Source organism: Dermacentor variabilis, unplaced genomic scaffold (genome assembly GCF_050947875.1).
Source record: "Dermacentor variabilis isolate Ectoservices unplaced genomic scaffold, ASM5094787v1 scaffold_13, whole genome shotgun sequence".
Lineage (NCBI taxonomy): Eukaryota > Metazoa > Arthropoda > Arachnida > Ixodida > Ixodidae > Dermacentor > Dermacentor variabilis.
In genome coordinates this window covers 17607627-17626141 of record NW_027460291.1, presented here as the reverse complement: position 1 = coordinate 17626141, position 18515 = coordinate 17607627, and the positions used below count along the sequence as shown (strand labels likewise).

Below are 18515 nucleotides of genomic sequence, written 5' to 3'. Positions count from 1 at the left end.
TTTTACGTACGTGTGCCTGAGTGAGTTACCTCTGACTCTTTAATTTAGCTAGTTTTAATTGTTTTGATGATACGAATTTCGCCCAATACGAATATTTTTCGTGACCTCGTGAGATTCGTATCATCGAGATTCCACTGTAGCAGGTATTTTTGTCCTTAGTTGTGCGTTGTTTAAGTACTTAAAAATGGCCACAAGGCATCTATGGGCTCTGTGTTTTGACATTTTCACATGGTTTGAAACTGTTTGTTTTTCTCAAAACAAGATATTGCTCCTCTTCATCTTATGCATGATAACACTTCTTTCTGAATGAATATTTTGAAATCAGTTTGCACACTCATGCCTCACATAGTAATGTGTGCAATGAAACTAGACAAATGAAATCAATGCAATATTTTTGAATTGACAGCTCATTTTGCAAATAAATTTTGTTTCAATGTGATTCTTTTTTTTTAAGTTTTTCGTGCATTACGTCCTTTAACCGTTTCCCTGCTGTGCCCATTGGGCATCATTAGCCCAATGGTTTGATGGTTTGAAACGCCGCTTTTGAGACCTTCCACACCACTCACAGACACACTGCACTATTGGACGTGAAGGAGAACTCTATTTTTGTTTTCTAAGCACACTTTTTTCCCTCCAGGCAGTGATTTTTGAACGCAGTCCAAAGTTTTGAGATTGTCAAAGCAGAAAGCAAGAATGACCACCTCCAAGAGTGGCACGCACGCATCAAAAGATCACAGATCTTGTGATTCCGCTGCGTCTGTGGCTCATTTATCTATGGATTGAGCAGCAGTTAGTCTGAGGATGTTGCCTTTTCGTCAGACTTGCACGAAACACCGCCCAGAACACTGGCAGCCGCAGCCCGGCACACCCAGCTGTAGTGCTTGCAGCTAAATTTTTGTGGTGGAATATGTGTTCAGTGAAAAAAAAAAATTTTTTTCAGACAGTGCCTATTAGCTGGCAATAGATTTTGTATATCAATTTTTGTTGCACGTTTTTCTTAGTAGATACAAGCATGTCTTTACAAACTTTGTTCAGCTTTCACCCGCAATCTTGATTCTGGCAATTTATCTTTTTTTTATGACGTACATCTCTTTAATAAAGCTTATATGTATAAAAAGTGTATTCGTTCTGCTTTGTTTATGTATTACATGAAATATTGAGTACAGTAGTTCCCACAGAAAAAAATATCTGGCACAACCTACAAACACGTCTATTTTCCCCATGGTAGGGAAAGTGTTACTATTTACCACATTGCATTTATCCTAGTTCATTGCATATGTCCATAAACATACATAAATGCTAGAGTTCTACTCAATTCAGCAATTGATTAGTTATCATTGCTAGTCCGACTAGCACTTCTAACAAATGTTATGACAAAAATGACCTGCCAGAAAATAAAATGAACCATTTTTTGCACTTTAAATAGTCGCATAAGTTAAAACATGCTGTCTTTTTTTTTCTTTTTTCAATTGTGGCTTCTGATTAAAAAAGAATTTGTGTGCCCTTCCACCTTAAAGGGCCTCTCACCAGGTCTGGCCATTTTGAACTGACAAGCACAGAGCATATGTTGCATGATAACGATTGTGTCTGCAAAGTATTACGTGGCTATGTGCCGCAGAAAGAACTGTGATTTCGAACTAAACGTCGTTTTTCCCTTCTCGCTGCTGCCGTGCTCCAAGCCAGAGGATGACGTACTCGTGTTTGCATTGTGACGTCGCTCGTGGTGACAGTGACTTCGAGAGTTATTCATGGCAACATCTGTTATTTACGCAATATGTTGCTTGAATAAATGAATTAAAGTTTAGAGAAATAATAAAACACAAACCGAATGCCTGCATGTTTTTGTTTTATTTCGCATTGCAGCAAGAGAGATATACATCCGTTTCGTCTTCTTGTTCTCGCGTCGTGCAGTCACGCACGCAGACACGGAAACTATGTCATATTCTACCATGTTGCAGCGGCGGGACCATGCTCTGTGATTTTTGCTTGTGTCTGCCTCAGTATTTGTCCTTACTCTTATGCCTTCCCAGTTTAATAGCTTGAATATTTCTTCCAAGCACACAGTGAATAGCATTGGAGAGATTGTGTCTACCTGTCTGACTCCTTTCTTTATAGGTATCTTCCTGCTTTTCTTGTGTAGAATTAAGGTAGCTGTAGAACCTCTGTAAATATTTTCCAAGGTGTTTACGTAAGCGTTCCGTACTACTTGATTGCGTAATGTCTCTATGACTGCTGGTATCTCTACTGAGTCAAAAGCCTTTTTGTTATCTATGAAACACATATAGAGAGGCTTATTGTACTCTGCGGATTTCTCGATAACCTGATTAATGACATGGATGTGATCTATTGTAGAGTATCCCTTCCTGAAGCCATCCTGTTCCCTTGGTTGACTAAAGTCCAGTGTTGCGCTTATTCTATTGGAGATTATTTTGGTAAATATTTTGTATAAAATTGGGAGTAAGCTAATGGGCCTGTAAGTTTTCAATTCTTTAACGTCTCCCATTTTTTGGATTAGTATAATTTTAGGATTCTTCCAGTTTTATGAGAACCTTGCACTCTATAGACACTTCGTAAAAAAAGCCGCCAGTTTTCCAAGTATTATGTCTTCTCCATCTTTGATTAAATCGACTGTTATTCCATCTTCTCCTGCCACTTTTCCTCGTTGCATATCTTGCAAGGCTCTTCTGACCTCATAGCTAATTATAGGAGGAGTGCATGTATCCTGTTTATTACTATTTCTAATGGAGGTATCCTGACTCCTCTGGGTACTGCACAGTTCAGTATAGAATTCTTCTGCTTCTTCTACTATATCTTCGAGATTGCTGATATTACCCCACTTATCAGTGCATACATCTTGGTTTGTCCTGTGCCAAGTTTCTTTCTCGCTGGTTTCAGGCTGCGTACATTTTTTTACGGCTTCTTCAGTCTTCCTCACAGTATAGTTTCGAATATTCCTTATTTTCTCCTTGTTGATTAGTTTTGACAGTTCCATAAATTTTATCTTATCTCTTGAGTTAGACACGTTCATTCTTTGTCATTTCTTTATTAGCTCCTTTGTTACTTGGGAGAGCTTGCCTGCTGGTTGCCTTGGTGCCTTGCCTCCCACTTCAGTTGTTGCTTCTGAAGCCAGCCAAGTTACGGTTTCATTTATTAGCTCTATATCATCTTCATCTCTCGATTCTAAGGCTGCATATTTGTTTGCAAGTACCAGCCTGAACTTGCCTGCTTTTACTCTTACTGCCTGTTGGCTGACCTGTTTCTTCTTGACCAGTTTTTCTCTCTTCAAATTGAGGTGAATCCTAGCCCTCACTAACCTATGATAACTACACTTTACCCTACCTATCACTCCTACATTCTGCGCTATGCTGAAATCAGCAGAGAGTATGAAGTAACTTTTCATTTATTTCACCATTAGGGCTTTTCCAGGTCCACTTTCTGTTGCTACGCTTCCTGAAAAAGGTGTTCATTATTCGAAGCTTATTCCTTTCTGCGAATTCTACCAGCATCTTTCCTCTGGCATTCCTAGAATCGACGCTGTACTTACCAATTTCTTGTCCACCAGCCTGCTTTTCCCCCACTTTTGCATTAGTCACCCATTACTACAGTATACTGAGTTTGCACTTTTCTCATCACTAATTCAACATCTTCATAAAACTGATCTACTTCCTCATCATTGTGACTGGATGTTGGAGCACAGGCTTGTACTACCTTTAATCTACGCCTCTTATTAAGTTTGATAATGACTACAGCTACCCTTTCATTAATGCTGTAGAATTCGCCAATATTGCCCGCTATATCCTTATCGATTAGGAATCCTACCCCTTATTGCTTCTTATTTGGCAGGCCTCTATAGCAGAGGACATGGCCGTTATTCAGCAATGTATAAGCCTCACCAGTTCTAATGTCACTAAGGCCGATGATATCCCAAACAATGTCTGACAGTTCCTGAAAGAGTCCTGCTAAGCTGGCCTCACTTGACAGAGTTTGGCAATTAAAGGTTGACTGGTTCAGTTTCCATTGGTGGCCTGTGCGGACCCAGAGATTCTTCGCACCCTCTGCTGCATTATAGGTCTGACCGCTACCTTGGTCAGGTACTCCGCACCTGCTGGGGACTGAGGGCCGTGGGTTAATTGAATATGTCACTTGGGAGAGAGTGGCCGAATACTGCACCAGGGAGGCCAATTCCTGTTCTGGTGAGGGAGTGTCTTTGTTCAAGCTTTGCGGGCCTTCCCATTTTGGTTGTACCTAGATTAGTATAGCCCTGCCTTGCCATTTGTTGGGCGTGTTGGTAAATTGAAAGCATATTTAGCGCCAGCAAACAAGGACGGAAGGGAGACGACAACACAATGCGCTAACTTAAACAACTTGATTTTCAGGAAGTACACCTATATAAACCATGCACAGTGGCGCCACCTTATCCAAATCTTACCCATCCAAAAAAGCAGTCTCCTTATCTAACAGGTCGATTGAAGGGGCACTAACACACGTGTCTCTATTCCGCCAGATAGCCTGCGCTTCAATGATCTCTCGCACATCTTTTTCTTTGTGCTTCGCAAGAACCCGGCAGGATTCATACACCGGCGCACAGCCGCATTCTTGACAGTGGGTAGACAGATGACCGTATTGCTTATTTTTCACAGTTTGGCAAATATTCATTCAAAAGCAAGGGGTTTGCATCGGTTCATGTTTGGCCCCTATACTAAGTGACATTTTTCTAGCTCACCATAACAGAAACCTGTCCCGTACCTTGTCGGAGCACAAGGTGGTTAAAGTTGTCAGATACGTTGACGACTATCTCGTTCTTTTTGAACCAGACGCACGTTTTACAGTAGGCAAGCTTTACGAAGTATTTTCTGCAGGCCTTAGCCCACTTACTCTCACGATTGAAGAGCCCTCCAATAACGTGCTGCGCTTCCTAGATATTCAGCTCGAGTTCATGGAACGGCACACGTGTTGGGAGTATAAACCTAGAGCTAATAAGCCCCTGTTATCGTATAGGTCAGCCCACTCTAAGCTCGTCAAGAGGAGCATTGCCAACTTATGCTTTGGAAATGCTCTAAAGAAGTCTTGCCACCACAAGATCTGTACGAGCCTTATGAATCAATCGGGAAGGTTATCGGCAGCAGGGTTTCCGGAATCGGTGCAAGTTTCGGTCGTCGAGGGGCTGCTAAAAAGGTGCAGGTCAGATAACACAATTCAGGACACGGCAAATCAAGGGACGGAACGTAGAAGGAAGCTAGCGGTAGAGCCCTACCTGCATAGAACGGCACATAAACTTAAGAAAATGGCTAGCCGGGTGGACACAAAAGTGGTCTTTTCCGCACCAGAAGAGCTGGCAAAAATATGTCGATTGACAGACCCGTACCCTAAGCCAGTTGCCGGGTGCTCTACGAATCATCGAAAAGCACCAGTGGGATGCGTAGAGAGTGTTGTATATGAGCTTCCGCTGTCCTGTGGGAAAAAATACATAGGACAGACAGGAATATGTCTTAATGACCGATTAATGACGATTGCCAAACTGTGAAAAATAAGCAATACGGTCATCTGTCTACCCACTGTCAAGAATGCGGCTGTGCGCCGGTGTATGAATCCTGCCGGGTTCTTGCGAAGCACAAAGAAAAAGATGTGCAAGAGATCATTGAAGTGCAGGCTATCTGGCGGAATAGAGACACGTGTGTTAGTGCCCCTTCAATCGACCTGTTAGATGAGGAGACGGCTTCTTTGGATGGGTAAGATTTGGATAAGGTGGCGCCACTGTGCATGGTTCATATAGGTGTACTTCCTGAAAATCAAGTTGTTGAAGTTAGCGCATTGTGTTGTCGTCTCCCTTCCGTCCTTGTTTGCTGGCGCTAAATATGCTTTCAGCTTAGTATAGCCCCACTCACTCTTAGCATCTTTTGCTGGTGTCAGGTGACACTCCAAGCCTACACTCCAAGCGCGCAAAATAGTGCGCTGCACGGAACGAGACAATCGCAACAGCTCTCAGCGTGACGCCGTCGGCGGAAGTGCGCCGCTCCGCAAAAAAAAACGAGAAAAAAAAAAGATGAAGGTGGGGCCCGTGATGTATGCGTCACACGATCCTGGAGGTCCGGTATGGGAGAACTCGGGGAAAGAATTCCGCTTGCAGAGGCTAGACGGGGCGAGTGGAAAAAGTGTTTCGCTTGGCAGTGAAGCTCACCTCCTGAAATCAACGGTTCACGGCACTGAAATATTTCTATCTCGGCTATTAATGAGCCGATTTTAAAAATTTGATCGGCAGAATGCTTCCTAGATGACACACAACTTACAGCGTATAACCAAAATTCGCTGTGGGGCCTGGTGAGGGGCCCTTTAAGCTTATTACTTCAAGCCTGCAACTGGTCTAATGCTGAACATGCAGGTAGTCGATCTTATCTGCATTTATGGATGGTGTTCTCCCTAGCATCCTTTGAAGGGCATCACTGCTTGGGCACACACAACAGCAACGGCACATGCAGTCTTGGTTTTTGATTCAGCATAAAATTTTTAATAACAATTCTTTTTGGTTGTGTGAAGCCTGCATTGACCATGCATTTGAAGTTCTGGCGTGTTTTATGCATGCATACCATATGGGTTCCACTGCCTCCGGCCAAAACGCAGTGTGGTCGGCAGAAAGCTTAGAATGACGGGAAGCGGCATTTAAGACTGCAACTTTCTTTCCACTCCTAAGGTCTCGCAAATTTATGAAAAGCAGTTGCTTTCGTTGACTGCGGATGACATCTTTTCTCTCCAATAGACATTATGAGACTGAGTCAGTTTGATAAAATTTCTTTACTAAAATTTTGACTTCACCTCACCGATGGGGCATGAAGGTGCGCCAAGAACGCCATCCTTTGCTCTGATACGACTAGCTTCACGTGCCTGTCGCTACACAGTATTCACCTTTTTGCAAATATTCACCTTTTTGCAGGTGATTGTGTAATCTTCAGAAGATAACTTGTGATAATGACGTAGCCGTTCTCCAATCTTGCCTTAACACAGTCTGTTCATGGTGCAAGACATGGCTGATGGAATTGAACATAGTTAAATGTAAATTTATGTGCATAACCAGATAAAAAACAAAGCTGCCTTTCTACAGACTAAATAACATACCACTGGAACCCGTATTATTGTACAAGTATCTTGGTGTACACACAACGTCTAACTTTACCTGGAATGATCATATGGCATACATTACTGATAACGCAAATTGCATGCTCGGCTACATTCATTTTACCTGGAATGATCATATGACATACATTACAAATAACACAAATCGCATGCTCGGCTAGTTCATTGAAATTTTTTAAGACCAGCTTCTTCCTTAAAGCTTCCCCTATATAAGTCGCTAATTAGAACTTGGATACGCTGCATCAATATGGGATCCCTTTCAGGAAAATCTGTAGCATGCACTCGAAATAGTTCGGAACAATTCCATTCATTTTATTTTCTCGAAATACAGCCACACGCCAGTATAACGGCTATGAAATCTAATCTTAAGCTACCTTCTCTCACATCCCGACGTAAAATACATCGTTTAGTTCTTTTCATAAGCTTTACTACCATCCACACTTGCGTAATGAACTAATCTTTGTTCCCCGATGTGTTTCTAACAGACTAGATCGTATTCATAAAGTTGAAATTCCGTCATGTAGAGTTCGCGCATTCCTTCACTCATACCGCAAACATCAAAAGAGTGGAATTGCCTTCCCACGCAGACGGCTGAAATTAAAGATTGTGAATTGTTCTGCGTGCTTTGACAATGATGTTATAACTCTTTTGCATATATTGTACTTACTGTAACTGCTGTAGATTTTTTTTTTCTTATACACTGTGTTATTATTGTATACAGCCGCCGACTCATTTTCCGGACTCCAAAAATTCGGACATGCTCGATTATTCGGTCTGCTTCGTGTCACCGCCATTCTCCCCATAGACCATAATGTATAACAACTGCCAAAAGTTCGGAAGCCTTGCAACCTCTCATCTGATTTTTCGGACACTCCTTGAGCCAACTCAATCGAGAGCACTATGCACAGACTCTGACCGGTGCATGGTTCGACTTGCTGAACACCATTTTTGTTTTGAACGAAGCCTCCTTGCTGCCCCACTAAGTGGCGCTGCTGCAAATCCCCGCTCATCATCATCGTTTCTGCCTGGTTCGATAGAGTGGCTACAGCAGTTCTGGTCTCGGCTTAGTAAGTCATGTCAAGACAATCCAGCAGCCGATTTTTCTTTCTTCGTGCACGACGCTGCGAGTAGGCCACCTTTTTTCGTTTGTGCGACTGGTGACGGCATGGTGATGTTTGCTTTGTGTGCTGTGTCGAGGTTGAGGTGATGCAACATGGCATACGGAAACATCGCGTCAATTGTCTAATGGCGCCGACAGTGTCCGCGCAGACTGCGCTGGGGAATGCCGGCAAGCGGGTGCTGGGAGGCCTGCGACTTGTCGCTTTCCGATGTGCTCCCTATTGACGCCGAAAATGTTCTGCCGAGACCTGCGCAATGGTTGCATTGCAATTCCGGACACAGTCTCATTTGGCAGTTTCACGGGTGCTGATACTGCTGTACTGACATGCACAGAACTCGACGACGGCGAGATCATTCGGCAGGTTTCTGCTACTCCGCCGGACGATGACTCCGAGTCGAAAGATGACGCACCATGTGCTATGCTGCTGTCGCATGTGGAGCGTGTACAAGCTGTGACTGCTTTCAGCCGCCTATAGTGACCGTACGACCCTCTCCGAGATTCACGCTTATCTGATTGCGCCTAAACGGAACAGCATGCAACGGCGCATTCACGATTTCTTCAAGCGTACTGCCGAGCCTGATTAAGTGCGTGGAAATAAAGGATTTCTTTTTTTTTTCTTAATCTGCTTTTTCAGACCCTTGTTTATTCGGACATTTCTGCAGTCCTCGTGAGGTCCGAATAAATGGTCGGCGACTGTATATTGTAAAGCTTTAAGCTGTTGTATTAAGCTATTATTGTATAATTAGGAACGACCTCTTCTATCTGTGACCACTCCCCTCTGTAATGTCTGACTCTGAGGGTAAGTGCGGCAATGTTGCCAGACCTCGTTGGTGCCCGGCCCTCTCCTGGTACAGCTAGTGACAAACCCCCAATCTTTGGTCAACGTGGTGGGACGCTGCTTCACGTTCTGCTGGAGTGTTGGAAAGCAGAAGCACTTTCCTTTAGCATACTGGCAGTGCATATGTCTCCAGCGAGATTGCTCGGTGCAGAACTGTTTTTTGACACAAAAGCAGCTTAGCTTTCTTAAGGGATGTTGTCCTACATGTTATAAGCCCATGAAATTCACAGCACCTCTCTCATCAGAGGGTGCTGCTGTGATAGTATCATTTTGTATAGCACATGCCTTCAGATTCTTGCGTTCAAGGACTCTGTTAAGGCCGTAGTGCTTCTTGCAAACTTTTGTCACTGACAAATTTTAGTATATTTTGTCAGCCTTTTTCAGTGTATCTCTCAATGTTCCTAGTAAACCTCATTAGTCATTGCCATAACTTTATTACAGATACATTTTAGGCCTTGTTACAGCTATGTCACGTCATTGCCAACTTGTTCACGCTGGTCTAGTACTTATTTTCGCTTTACTTGACCCTTGCGCCACAAAAGGTTGAATTCGTCATCATCATCATTGGTCCTGTAACACTTGACGAACCTTTAACGGGCAGAGGTAGCCGAGGCGGTGTCGTTCTGTGGCGTGAGGGCGCTCCGTGTGCGATCCCCACTTTGGGCCGACGTCGGTGAGCGTATAAGGCACAAGCTCTTGCAGAGCCAAATTCCGCGTCAGCAAGGGCGGGGTGTCCCTTTTGTGCCAAAAACAACAAAGTGAGGTGCTCGCTCACACAACAAGGGGCTCCGCGGTGCACGCGACCTGCAGCATTGTGCAAATCTCTTCATCGAATACATGAAAAATCAAATATATGCAAATTGAATTATTCATTTGTTCATTATTTGATTTGATGATATTCGTTTGCATGTATGTGTTCTTTCTTCACTAGTTTCTTCACCAGCTCGCCACATACTGTTTCAGCCCTGGACAGCCTGGGCTTTGGTGCATACCGGCAAGATGCTGAGGCAGTGCTCAAGGACTGCAAAGCAGTGGCAGCCAAGCGGCGCCGCCAGAGCACGCGCCTCGAGAACCTAGGCATCCCTGAGGAAGAGCTGCTCCGGCAGCAGCAGGAGCTCTTTGCACAGGTCAGTGCAATGTTGGCCCTCACCTTGAATGTCCTCGCCCTGATACATCAGCAGCAACTGTTTGAGCCTGGCGCTGACATTATTGGGGTTCGATTTGTTACCCAGCAAAACTTGCATTTTGTATGATTTAACAGAGAAAATGTCAAATGGTGTATGCAGCACATATTTGTCTCAATTGCAGGTTCTTAGCACTTCCAGAATTTACCGAAAGTGATCAGGTCTAAGCATAAGGGGACCCAGATGAGCACCAACTGTGAAATTTCGTTACTGTAAATCCGTAATAATTATTAATCTTTTTTCATTCCAGCAGTGCATATCAACTGAGATTTCTTCAGGTGCGGTGTGCCTATATCGAGAAGTGGCCGTTCAGTGACCGATTGAGAGGCTTTGTGTTAAGTCGTTAGCACCCATTGTACTTTCGAAAGTACAGCACCATTTTCAGTTGTAAATACGTTCTAACCTCATTGTAACGAAGTTATAACGAAGCCAAAATTATTTTGTCAGGGTGTGCACCAACCGGGAATTCTCAGGGAATTTGTGCTTCCATCAGGGAAAATTAGCTGTAACTTTAGTGAAAGGGAACGAAAGTAGTGTTAATGCTGGCTCCAGTAACAGAGGAATCGCAACGAATCGTCATTGACGCCGTGTCATCAGCACGAGGTATTGCCAGGATAGTAAACGACCGATTTTTCGGACATGCCCGATAATTCGCACGGCTTTGCGGCACCACCACGTACTCCATATAGTCACTGTATATTGCCCTGACTGTAGGTCTCAAATGGCGTTAATCAAAGCCACCATGGCCGCCATTTTGATTATCTCGTCGCCTCGAACCGGCACTCTCGCACGCAGATCCGCTGGCAGCCGTAGCCACCACCATGGCAACGTTAGGCCTAGCTGCTTCTACGTTCGCTATTAAGCTTCTTGCCGTGCGGTGCCGTGTTTTTCATTGAAAGAATTCGCTACTGTCAGCAATGGCACTGACTACGCCTTTGTAATCCTCGTGATTGGCTTCAAAGCTCGCAGAGCACAGCGCGTTGCGTAATGCCAGTCTCCGAAAGTTAGCTTAGCCTCAGTACAGCAGTGTCACGTGGTGAAGCATAACAAGCATGGGAAGGGGCAATTGTCACGGGACACAGTATGTATTCCTTAATTATACACGCGTGCACCCCCGTCCTCTGTCACAGTACGAGCGCCGGTACGCCTAATACGTGTACTGACAGGCCTTCAGAGCGTTTTCGAATGTGCCTGTGGCGGTTTGAGCCCTTAAGGGCAGTAAATGACATGCATTTGTTTTTTCCAACTGGCCGATTTTTCGGACGTTTCCGCGGCCCCTAGGGTGTTTGAAAAATCGGACATAGACTATGCAACTGAGCAAGAAGATGCTCCAAATGGTTTGTGGGGCGAGCGAGTGGCAGGAGGAGGACAAGAAGAGAAAGCATGGACGCATTGAGGAATGAACAGGAAAGAAAGCGTGCTGCTGCCGTTTTGAAGAACGTTGAGCTCAAAAAACAGTGTTAGCTGATGCCGAAATGCAGGTGTCCCTCATCCAAACCAAAATAAACTCTTTAAAGCAGTGAAAGACAACCCTAAGGCGTCGTGCACGGGCTGAGAGTATGTCAGGACAGTTGAAGTTGACTTACGAGCTTTTGAGAGAGAATCTCATTTGTGACAAAGTCCGCGCCTCATACCACTGAGCTTGCTATAAGTTGATATAAATAGCTCATATTCGAAAATATTTGCCTCTGTGTGCCTCATCTACTTTTTATTCGTATTTGAGAATGTCAGACTTGATTTTCAATTTTTTCAAAGGCATTTTATTTGCTGTGCATTTTACTAACCCTTCCCTTCTATACTCTTTTTTGTATGGCATAAACAGTACTCCTTAGCATTCAAATTGGATTAAGTCGTTTTTTTTTTTTCATCTGCTTATAAAGAGTGACAGCATCAGGCGATATGGTTTCAGCCCGTCTTGACATAAAACATAGTTCTGCATCACTCAGGGAATTTTGCAAAGGCACTCGGGGAAAACCTGGAAAACTCAGGGAATTTGGAGATGTCAATTTGGTAGACACCCTGTTAAAGACATGCATTCATTTTTATGGACTGCCAGATTTTTCGTATGTTTTTGCGGCCCCAAGGAGTCCGAAAAATCAGATGTTGACTGTACAACTGACCAAGAGGATGCTTCAAATGATCCATGGGGTGAATGTGTGGCAGAAGGAGGATGAGAACAGAACTGATCGACGCACTGAGGAATTGCCGGGAAAGGAAGCTTGCTGCCGCCGTTTTGAAGGAGCTTGAGCTCAAAAAACAGAGTTGGCTGACGCCAAGATGCAGGTGTCCTTCATCCAAACCAAAATAAACTCTTTGAAGCAGTGAAACCCAACACTGAGATGTTGTGCACAGGAATGAGAGTATTTCAGGACAGTTGAGGTTGATTTCCCAGCTGCTGAGAGAGAATCTTGGTTGTGACAAAGTTCAAGGCTCATACCGATGAGCTTGCTATCAGTTGATAGAAATGGCTCATATTCAGAAATATTTACTTATCTATGCATCTCCTTTTCATTCGTATTTGAAGATGTTCGACTCAATTTGGAATGGGTTTTACCATTTTCTTTGCTGTGCATTTTACTAACACCTTCCTTCTGTTTTCTTTTTAAATAAAATAGATATTACTCCTTACTATTCAAACTGGATTAAGTCATTCTTTCGTTTCAACCTGCTTACTAGAGAGTGACAGCGTCAGGCAACATGGTGTCAGCCAGTCTTGACGTAAAACAAAGTTGGGGCTCATCAGGGAATTTTGCTAAGGTACTCGGGGAAAACCTGGAAAACTCAGGGAAGTTAGAAATGTCAACTTCGTAGACACCCTGTTTGTTATATACGTTAATTTGTTATGTTCATTATTGCCATTTACTGCAATATATGCCCAATTCGTTGCACAACTGTAAACATGAAAATAAGCAGAAGGCTTTGTGGGCGGCGGAACCACTACATGGCCAGGCATGTGTTGAACTTTGAATAAAACAAAAAAAAAATCTTCAGCATGTCTCTTTCGCAACACTCGACTTAGAAGCTGACGCAACAGCCTTTAGATAGCTGCCTCTACTCCATTCTGATGAAATTTCGTGTCCGCTTTCCACTAAGCTCGTCACAGTCGAGCAGCTCGTGGCAAGCAATGCAACGCTTCGCTATGTGATCGAGGAGGCAAGCGAACTTCGCCACGCTGGCTTGTCTCAGTCGGCTTGTGGCTTCCGAGATTGCAGATGCCATTGCTATCTTGGAGACCACACGCAGCTGTGAGCCCACGTGGCGCAGCGCAGGGTGAAGTGAATGCACGGCCTGGGCATGACCCCCAAGATTGCACCAGGGAGATCTGAGGCCAGGCCCAGTTGTGGATGCCTGTGCGACGCACCATAGAGAAAGAGAGGAGTGAATGCACTAAACTTTTGCACCACTGTGCTAGCAGCGCAGCATGGTGCAACTCGTACAGGTTTGTATGTGACCCTCGAGATTGCACCAGGAAGATCTCGTAGTCGACACCCAGCTGCACCTGCCTGCGTGGCGCACCGTGCAAAAGTACATGAACTGATATTACGTGCTGCTGTGCGTAGGTGCGCAATGTGGCATGGCTCGCACAGCCAGACACATGCAAGGGTGAGAGGTCAGTGGAGATGTGCAATAGTGAACTGCTGCCTGTGTGCAGGTGTGCAGCTACATGTGGCGGTGAGGAATACCAGTGCTGCTCGATGACGTATTCAACGTGGTGAAGTGGGAGTTTTGAACTGCTGCAGCGAGCGCATGCCACACTTGGTGGAGTATTTTTAGGAGAAGAATCTAGTTCGTTATATCCATTGGCAGGACAATTTCACTTTGTTATAACAAGGTTTAGATACATGGATACAAGGAAAATTTCATTTACCGTATTTACTCGATTCTAACGCGCCCTTGATTGCAACGCACACCCTTTTCCGATACATAAAAAAAAGGGAAAAGGAAAGGTAACATGCAATGAGTTTGCCATGACATAAAAAAAAAAAAGTCCTTTACCGCACGCCTCATCATTTCATACAGAAATACAACTTTCTCTCATTTGGAAAAACAAACATTTACTCCCAATGCACTGAAGTTGCAATTACCGTATTTACACGAATGTAAGTCGACCCCCCCATATCGACTGACAGGGAAAAAAAAAGAGAGCATACCCGAGGGCGCATTCAATAACGAAAATTTATTAGTAGCTGACATCGTCACTGGACTACTCATCTTCACTAGTGCTGCCATCGTCATCACTGCTACAATCCCACATAGTGTCATCGTCCCGTGAAATTTCACATTTGGCAAACGACCGCACCACGACATCTTGTGGAACAGCAGACCTTGCCGAATGCACCCAACCACACGCAGCCATCAGGGAGGCTCTTTTAACAGGTCTGGTTGGTGTAATTTCGCGGTCTTCTGCCGCCAGTCACTCGTTGTACTCACGGCGAACCAGGTCCTTAAAAGGTGAAGATCCGGGCTTGTTTCATGACCATGTCGCACTTCACTGGCAGGGACTGATCGCGCATTTCAGCGACATACGCCACAAGCTTAGCCTACAGCTCCGGAAAGCATCCAGACTTTGGCACATTGGAAATTCCTCACCTGCTGTCATTTTTGTTTCGCTGCAGTCGCCACTCTCTCACCACGCGTTCAGAAACATCAAACTTGCGGCCCACTGCGCAGTGATTTGTTTCTTCGGCGTAAAGGATGCTAGCCCTCTTGAACGCTGGTGGAACGAGTGCCGAATGATTAGTGGGCCTGGAGCACTCATGACGACTGAGGAAGCATAGAAGTAGCACGTACCCGGCAATCAAGTGGAACGCGTCAAACCAACGGGTTTCATCAAACTATAGAGAAAGTCAAAAGAAATCCGCGAGCGGTGTCTGCTCTTCTATGAACAACCGATGCTCGCCACCAGCGCCGCTGTTCTGAGGGTGCCGCCGCGAATGGAACAGCGGCGCTTCCATCTACTATCGACACCCCCTCATGAGTGTTGCGTGCACTGTAAAACTCTCAAAAATGTTGAAAAACCCTTCCGAAAAAGCGAGCAAACACGCGGGATAGCGAAAAGCTACGGGTAGGGCCATAGAGCAAACATGTAACTATGTTGTAGCTCCCGTTGGTCTCACTTTTTTGGCGGTGCCATGTTTTGGTTTCGATTGTAAGTCGACACCCCACTTCAGATTTTCAAATTTTAAAAAAGTGGTCGGCCTACAATCGTGTAAATACGGTAATAAAAAAGTCAATTTCGCCCGCAAGGCGAAGCATCGATTGCAGTAGCAAATTAGTAGGCAGCTAGACGAAAAGTAAGGATAATAGTTTTATCGGCCGTGTAGACTTTTAAACATTTGCTTCCTAACTGAATTAACAAGCATCGTTTCGCGCACACAGAAGCAAACACAAACACGTCTCGTTCAATGACTGCGGAAACTTTTTGCGAGAATGCTGGAGTGAAGAGGTGCGGTAGCAGAAGCAAGTGAATTGACCTTTGTGTGGCCTCTCGCTTCAATGTGAACTAAGCGACAAGAACATAGCGCTGTGCACTTAGTTGCGTAGACTGTCTCCATATCACAGATCGCTTTCAAGATAGGGGCTGCACAGCCGTGCCTACGCAGCAGCCGCCAGAGTAGAACGCCTCCCCTGTTTGCACCAGTCCCGCGCGCAAGTTTCAGGAAATCCGAACATCTCTGATGCGACCCGATTTCCGCCCGTCTCCGCACACATGATCACTTTCCTTTTAATTGCGCCATTGTGATGAACACTTGGCTTGTCTTCGCAGTCAACACTTCCATGCTGATAGAGCAAACTCGCAAAACGGGAAGACGGGAGGTGGACTAACCTAAGCATGGATACTACAGCACATTGATGAAGCTATGGCAGCTAGGCCCGAAGCGCGTACGAGGTGGCCATTTTGAAATGCTGATGGCGATATGGTAACGCAGATTTAGGGTCATACTGAATTCTAACGCGCATGCAATTTTTGGATCTGTGTTATTGGGGAAAAAGTTCGGGTTAGATGTACTACGTTATACCCATTATTTCGTTATATCCCGTTTTGTTATAACAAGGTTTAAGTGTAGTTAGGGAAGAAACATACTGTTTTTCAATGCACCATTTTGCTTAGAAGGGTGTTGCCAAGACAGCCTTCCAATGTAGTTTTTTGTCAGCTGCATGTGGGGATCTTGGACCTATTCATTGCCAAACTTGCACGGCAGTGCCTGCCGCACTACTGTAAAGCCACATTATGAGGTTAAATTTGCGCAGCCATGTAGTCATACATCAAGGCAAAATTTGCATATAACGTGCACCATACATTTACTGTACTTCTTTTTTTTAATTCTCTGGGCGGGTTATATGCACAAGAGTACCTTCCAAGGCCTATTAGTTCCTACAATTTGCGCTGCCCTTTTGACCACCGGAAATGAGACACTGCTGTGCGCCATATTGAAACAACAACTGAATCTCCTCGCATTCAAGGTGGGGGTGACTTCGAGGCTAAGGATTGTGGCACTAAGGATGGCCACAAGGCTGGCTCTGATGGTAGGCTGTTGTGAACACAGTTTCGTTGGAGCAATTTTTAGGTGAATTTTCCTGGGACGACATTTTACGTGTTCAATATAATCCCACTGTACTGTCTTGCTGGCACATTATTTCGGTGTTCATCGAACCCGCGTGGTAGTACCATGGAGTTTGCCGAAGGAGGATCTCGCGTTCAGTGATTAAAAGTTAACTTGATGTTTATGGGTGATAGCAGGGTTTTGTAATAGAGCCGCTGTGATCAGAATCGCACATGGTGCATAGTGTAGAATTGTATTAGCGACCAGATGCCGGCTTCTGCACGTCTCGAGTTAGTGAATACATTACGATTTCTAATAGCACCACCAGTTTTACTGATCGTATAATAGAGCTAGGTTGTTAATTTGGCATTATGTACAGTAAAACCTCATTAAACCGTACCCGCTTATACAGTAGTTTCGTTTTAAAAGTAGTAAAGTCAAATCCCCAACTCAGCGGCCATTGAACATAATGTGTTTTGTATCTGCATAAACCGTACCAGCTTATTGTGTAGGTATTGGTTAACACTTAACATTTCCACTTTTTGTCTCGCAAACACGGCGCTGCTTAGTCTCCATCGGGCAGCTCGGCAGAACAACAAGCCTTAGAGATTTGAACAATGGCCTCGAAGTGCCCCGTGCATTTGTGCGTGAAGCCACAGCAACATCAACATCATGGCGCTGCTTTACCATACTTTCGTGTAGCGGCAGCCGTCAGCATTTGTCCGAATTAAGCGGTGCGGAGCCGAATTCTGACGAAGGTTTGGTCCCATAGACTAACATGCACTTTGGCCGGGACCAATAAAGCTGTCCGAATTATCTGAATTTCCAAATTAACGGGTGTCGAATTAACGAGATTTTACTGTATTAATCTTCCACTCTTGCATTCTCTCTGTTAACTCAGTATAGTGTAGTCGTGGGCGACTTCAATGCAAAAGTGGGGGAAAAGCAGGCTGGTGAATAGGCAATTGGCAACTGCGGCATGAATTTTAGGAACTCTCGAGGTGAGATGTTGGTAGAATTCACGGAATGGAATGAGCTGCACATAGGCGTTGGAAGCGTTGGAACAAAAAGTGGATCTGGAAAAGCACTAATGGTGAAACAAGTAATGAAATTGATTTCATACTTTCTGCCGATCCCAGCATAGCGCAGGACGTAGAAGTGTTAGGTAGTGTAAAGTGCAGTGATCACAGGTTATTGAGGGCTAGGATACACCTCAATTTGATGAGAGAAAGAGTAAAATTGGTCAAGAAGAAACAGGCCAACCTAGACGCAGTAAGGGTAGAAGCAGACAAATACAGGCTGGTACTTGCAAACAAAAAAAGTTTGAATTAAACCCCCCCACCCCACCCCCCCAACCTCCGGTGTCACTTGAAGTTGAAACAGTAAATGTAACCCCTCCCCCCCCCCCTTGTTGGTGCGAATAAAAAGTCTCCCGATTTTTTATCTCACCAGGTTGACAGGTATACGAAGTGTTTAAAATGTTACTGCTGTCAAGTTTATTCTCAGATAAAAGTTATGTCTGTCTTGAATATTGATATAACGTTTGCAAGGTTTCTGCTTCACCCACCGCTGTGCCTTAGTGGCTATGATGTTACGCTGCTAAGAACTAGGTCGCTGGATGAAATCCCAGCTTTGGCGGCCGCATTGTGAGGGGGATGAAATGCAAAAACACCAGTGTCCCATGTATTGTGGGCACGTTA

At 44.6% G+C, this 18515-nt stretch overlaps 1 protein-coding gene across 1 annotated transcript in view; it reads left to right on the top strand.

Moving 5' to 3' along the window:
- NC2beta (negative cofactor 2beta) overlaps positions 1 to 18515 on the top strand; it is a 68072-nt gene that overhangs the window by 42974 nt on the left and 6583 nt on the right. Inside the window, exon 4 of the mRNA XM_075677544.1 lies at positions 10050 to 10213. Within this exon, the coding sequence (XP_075533659.1) occupies positions 10050 to 10213 (164 nt within the window). The remainder of the gene's footprint in view (positions 1 to 10049; positions 10214 to 18515) is intronic.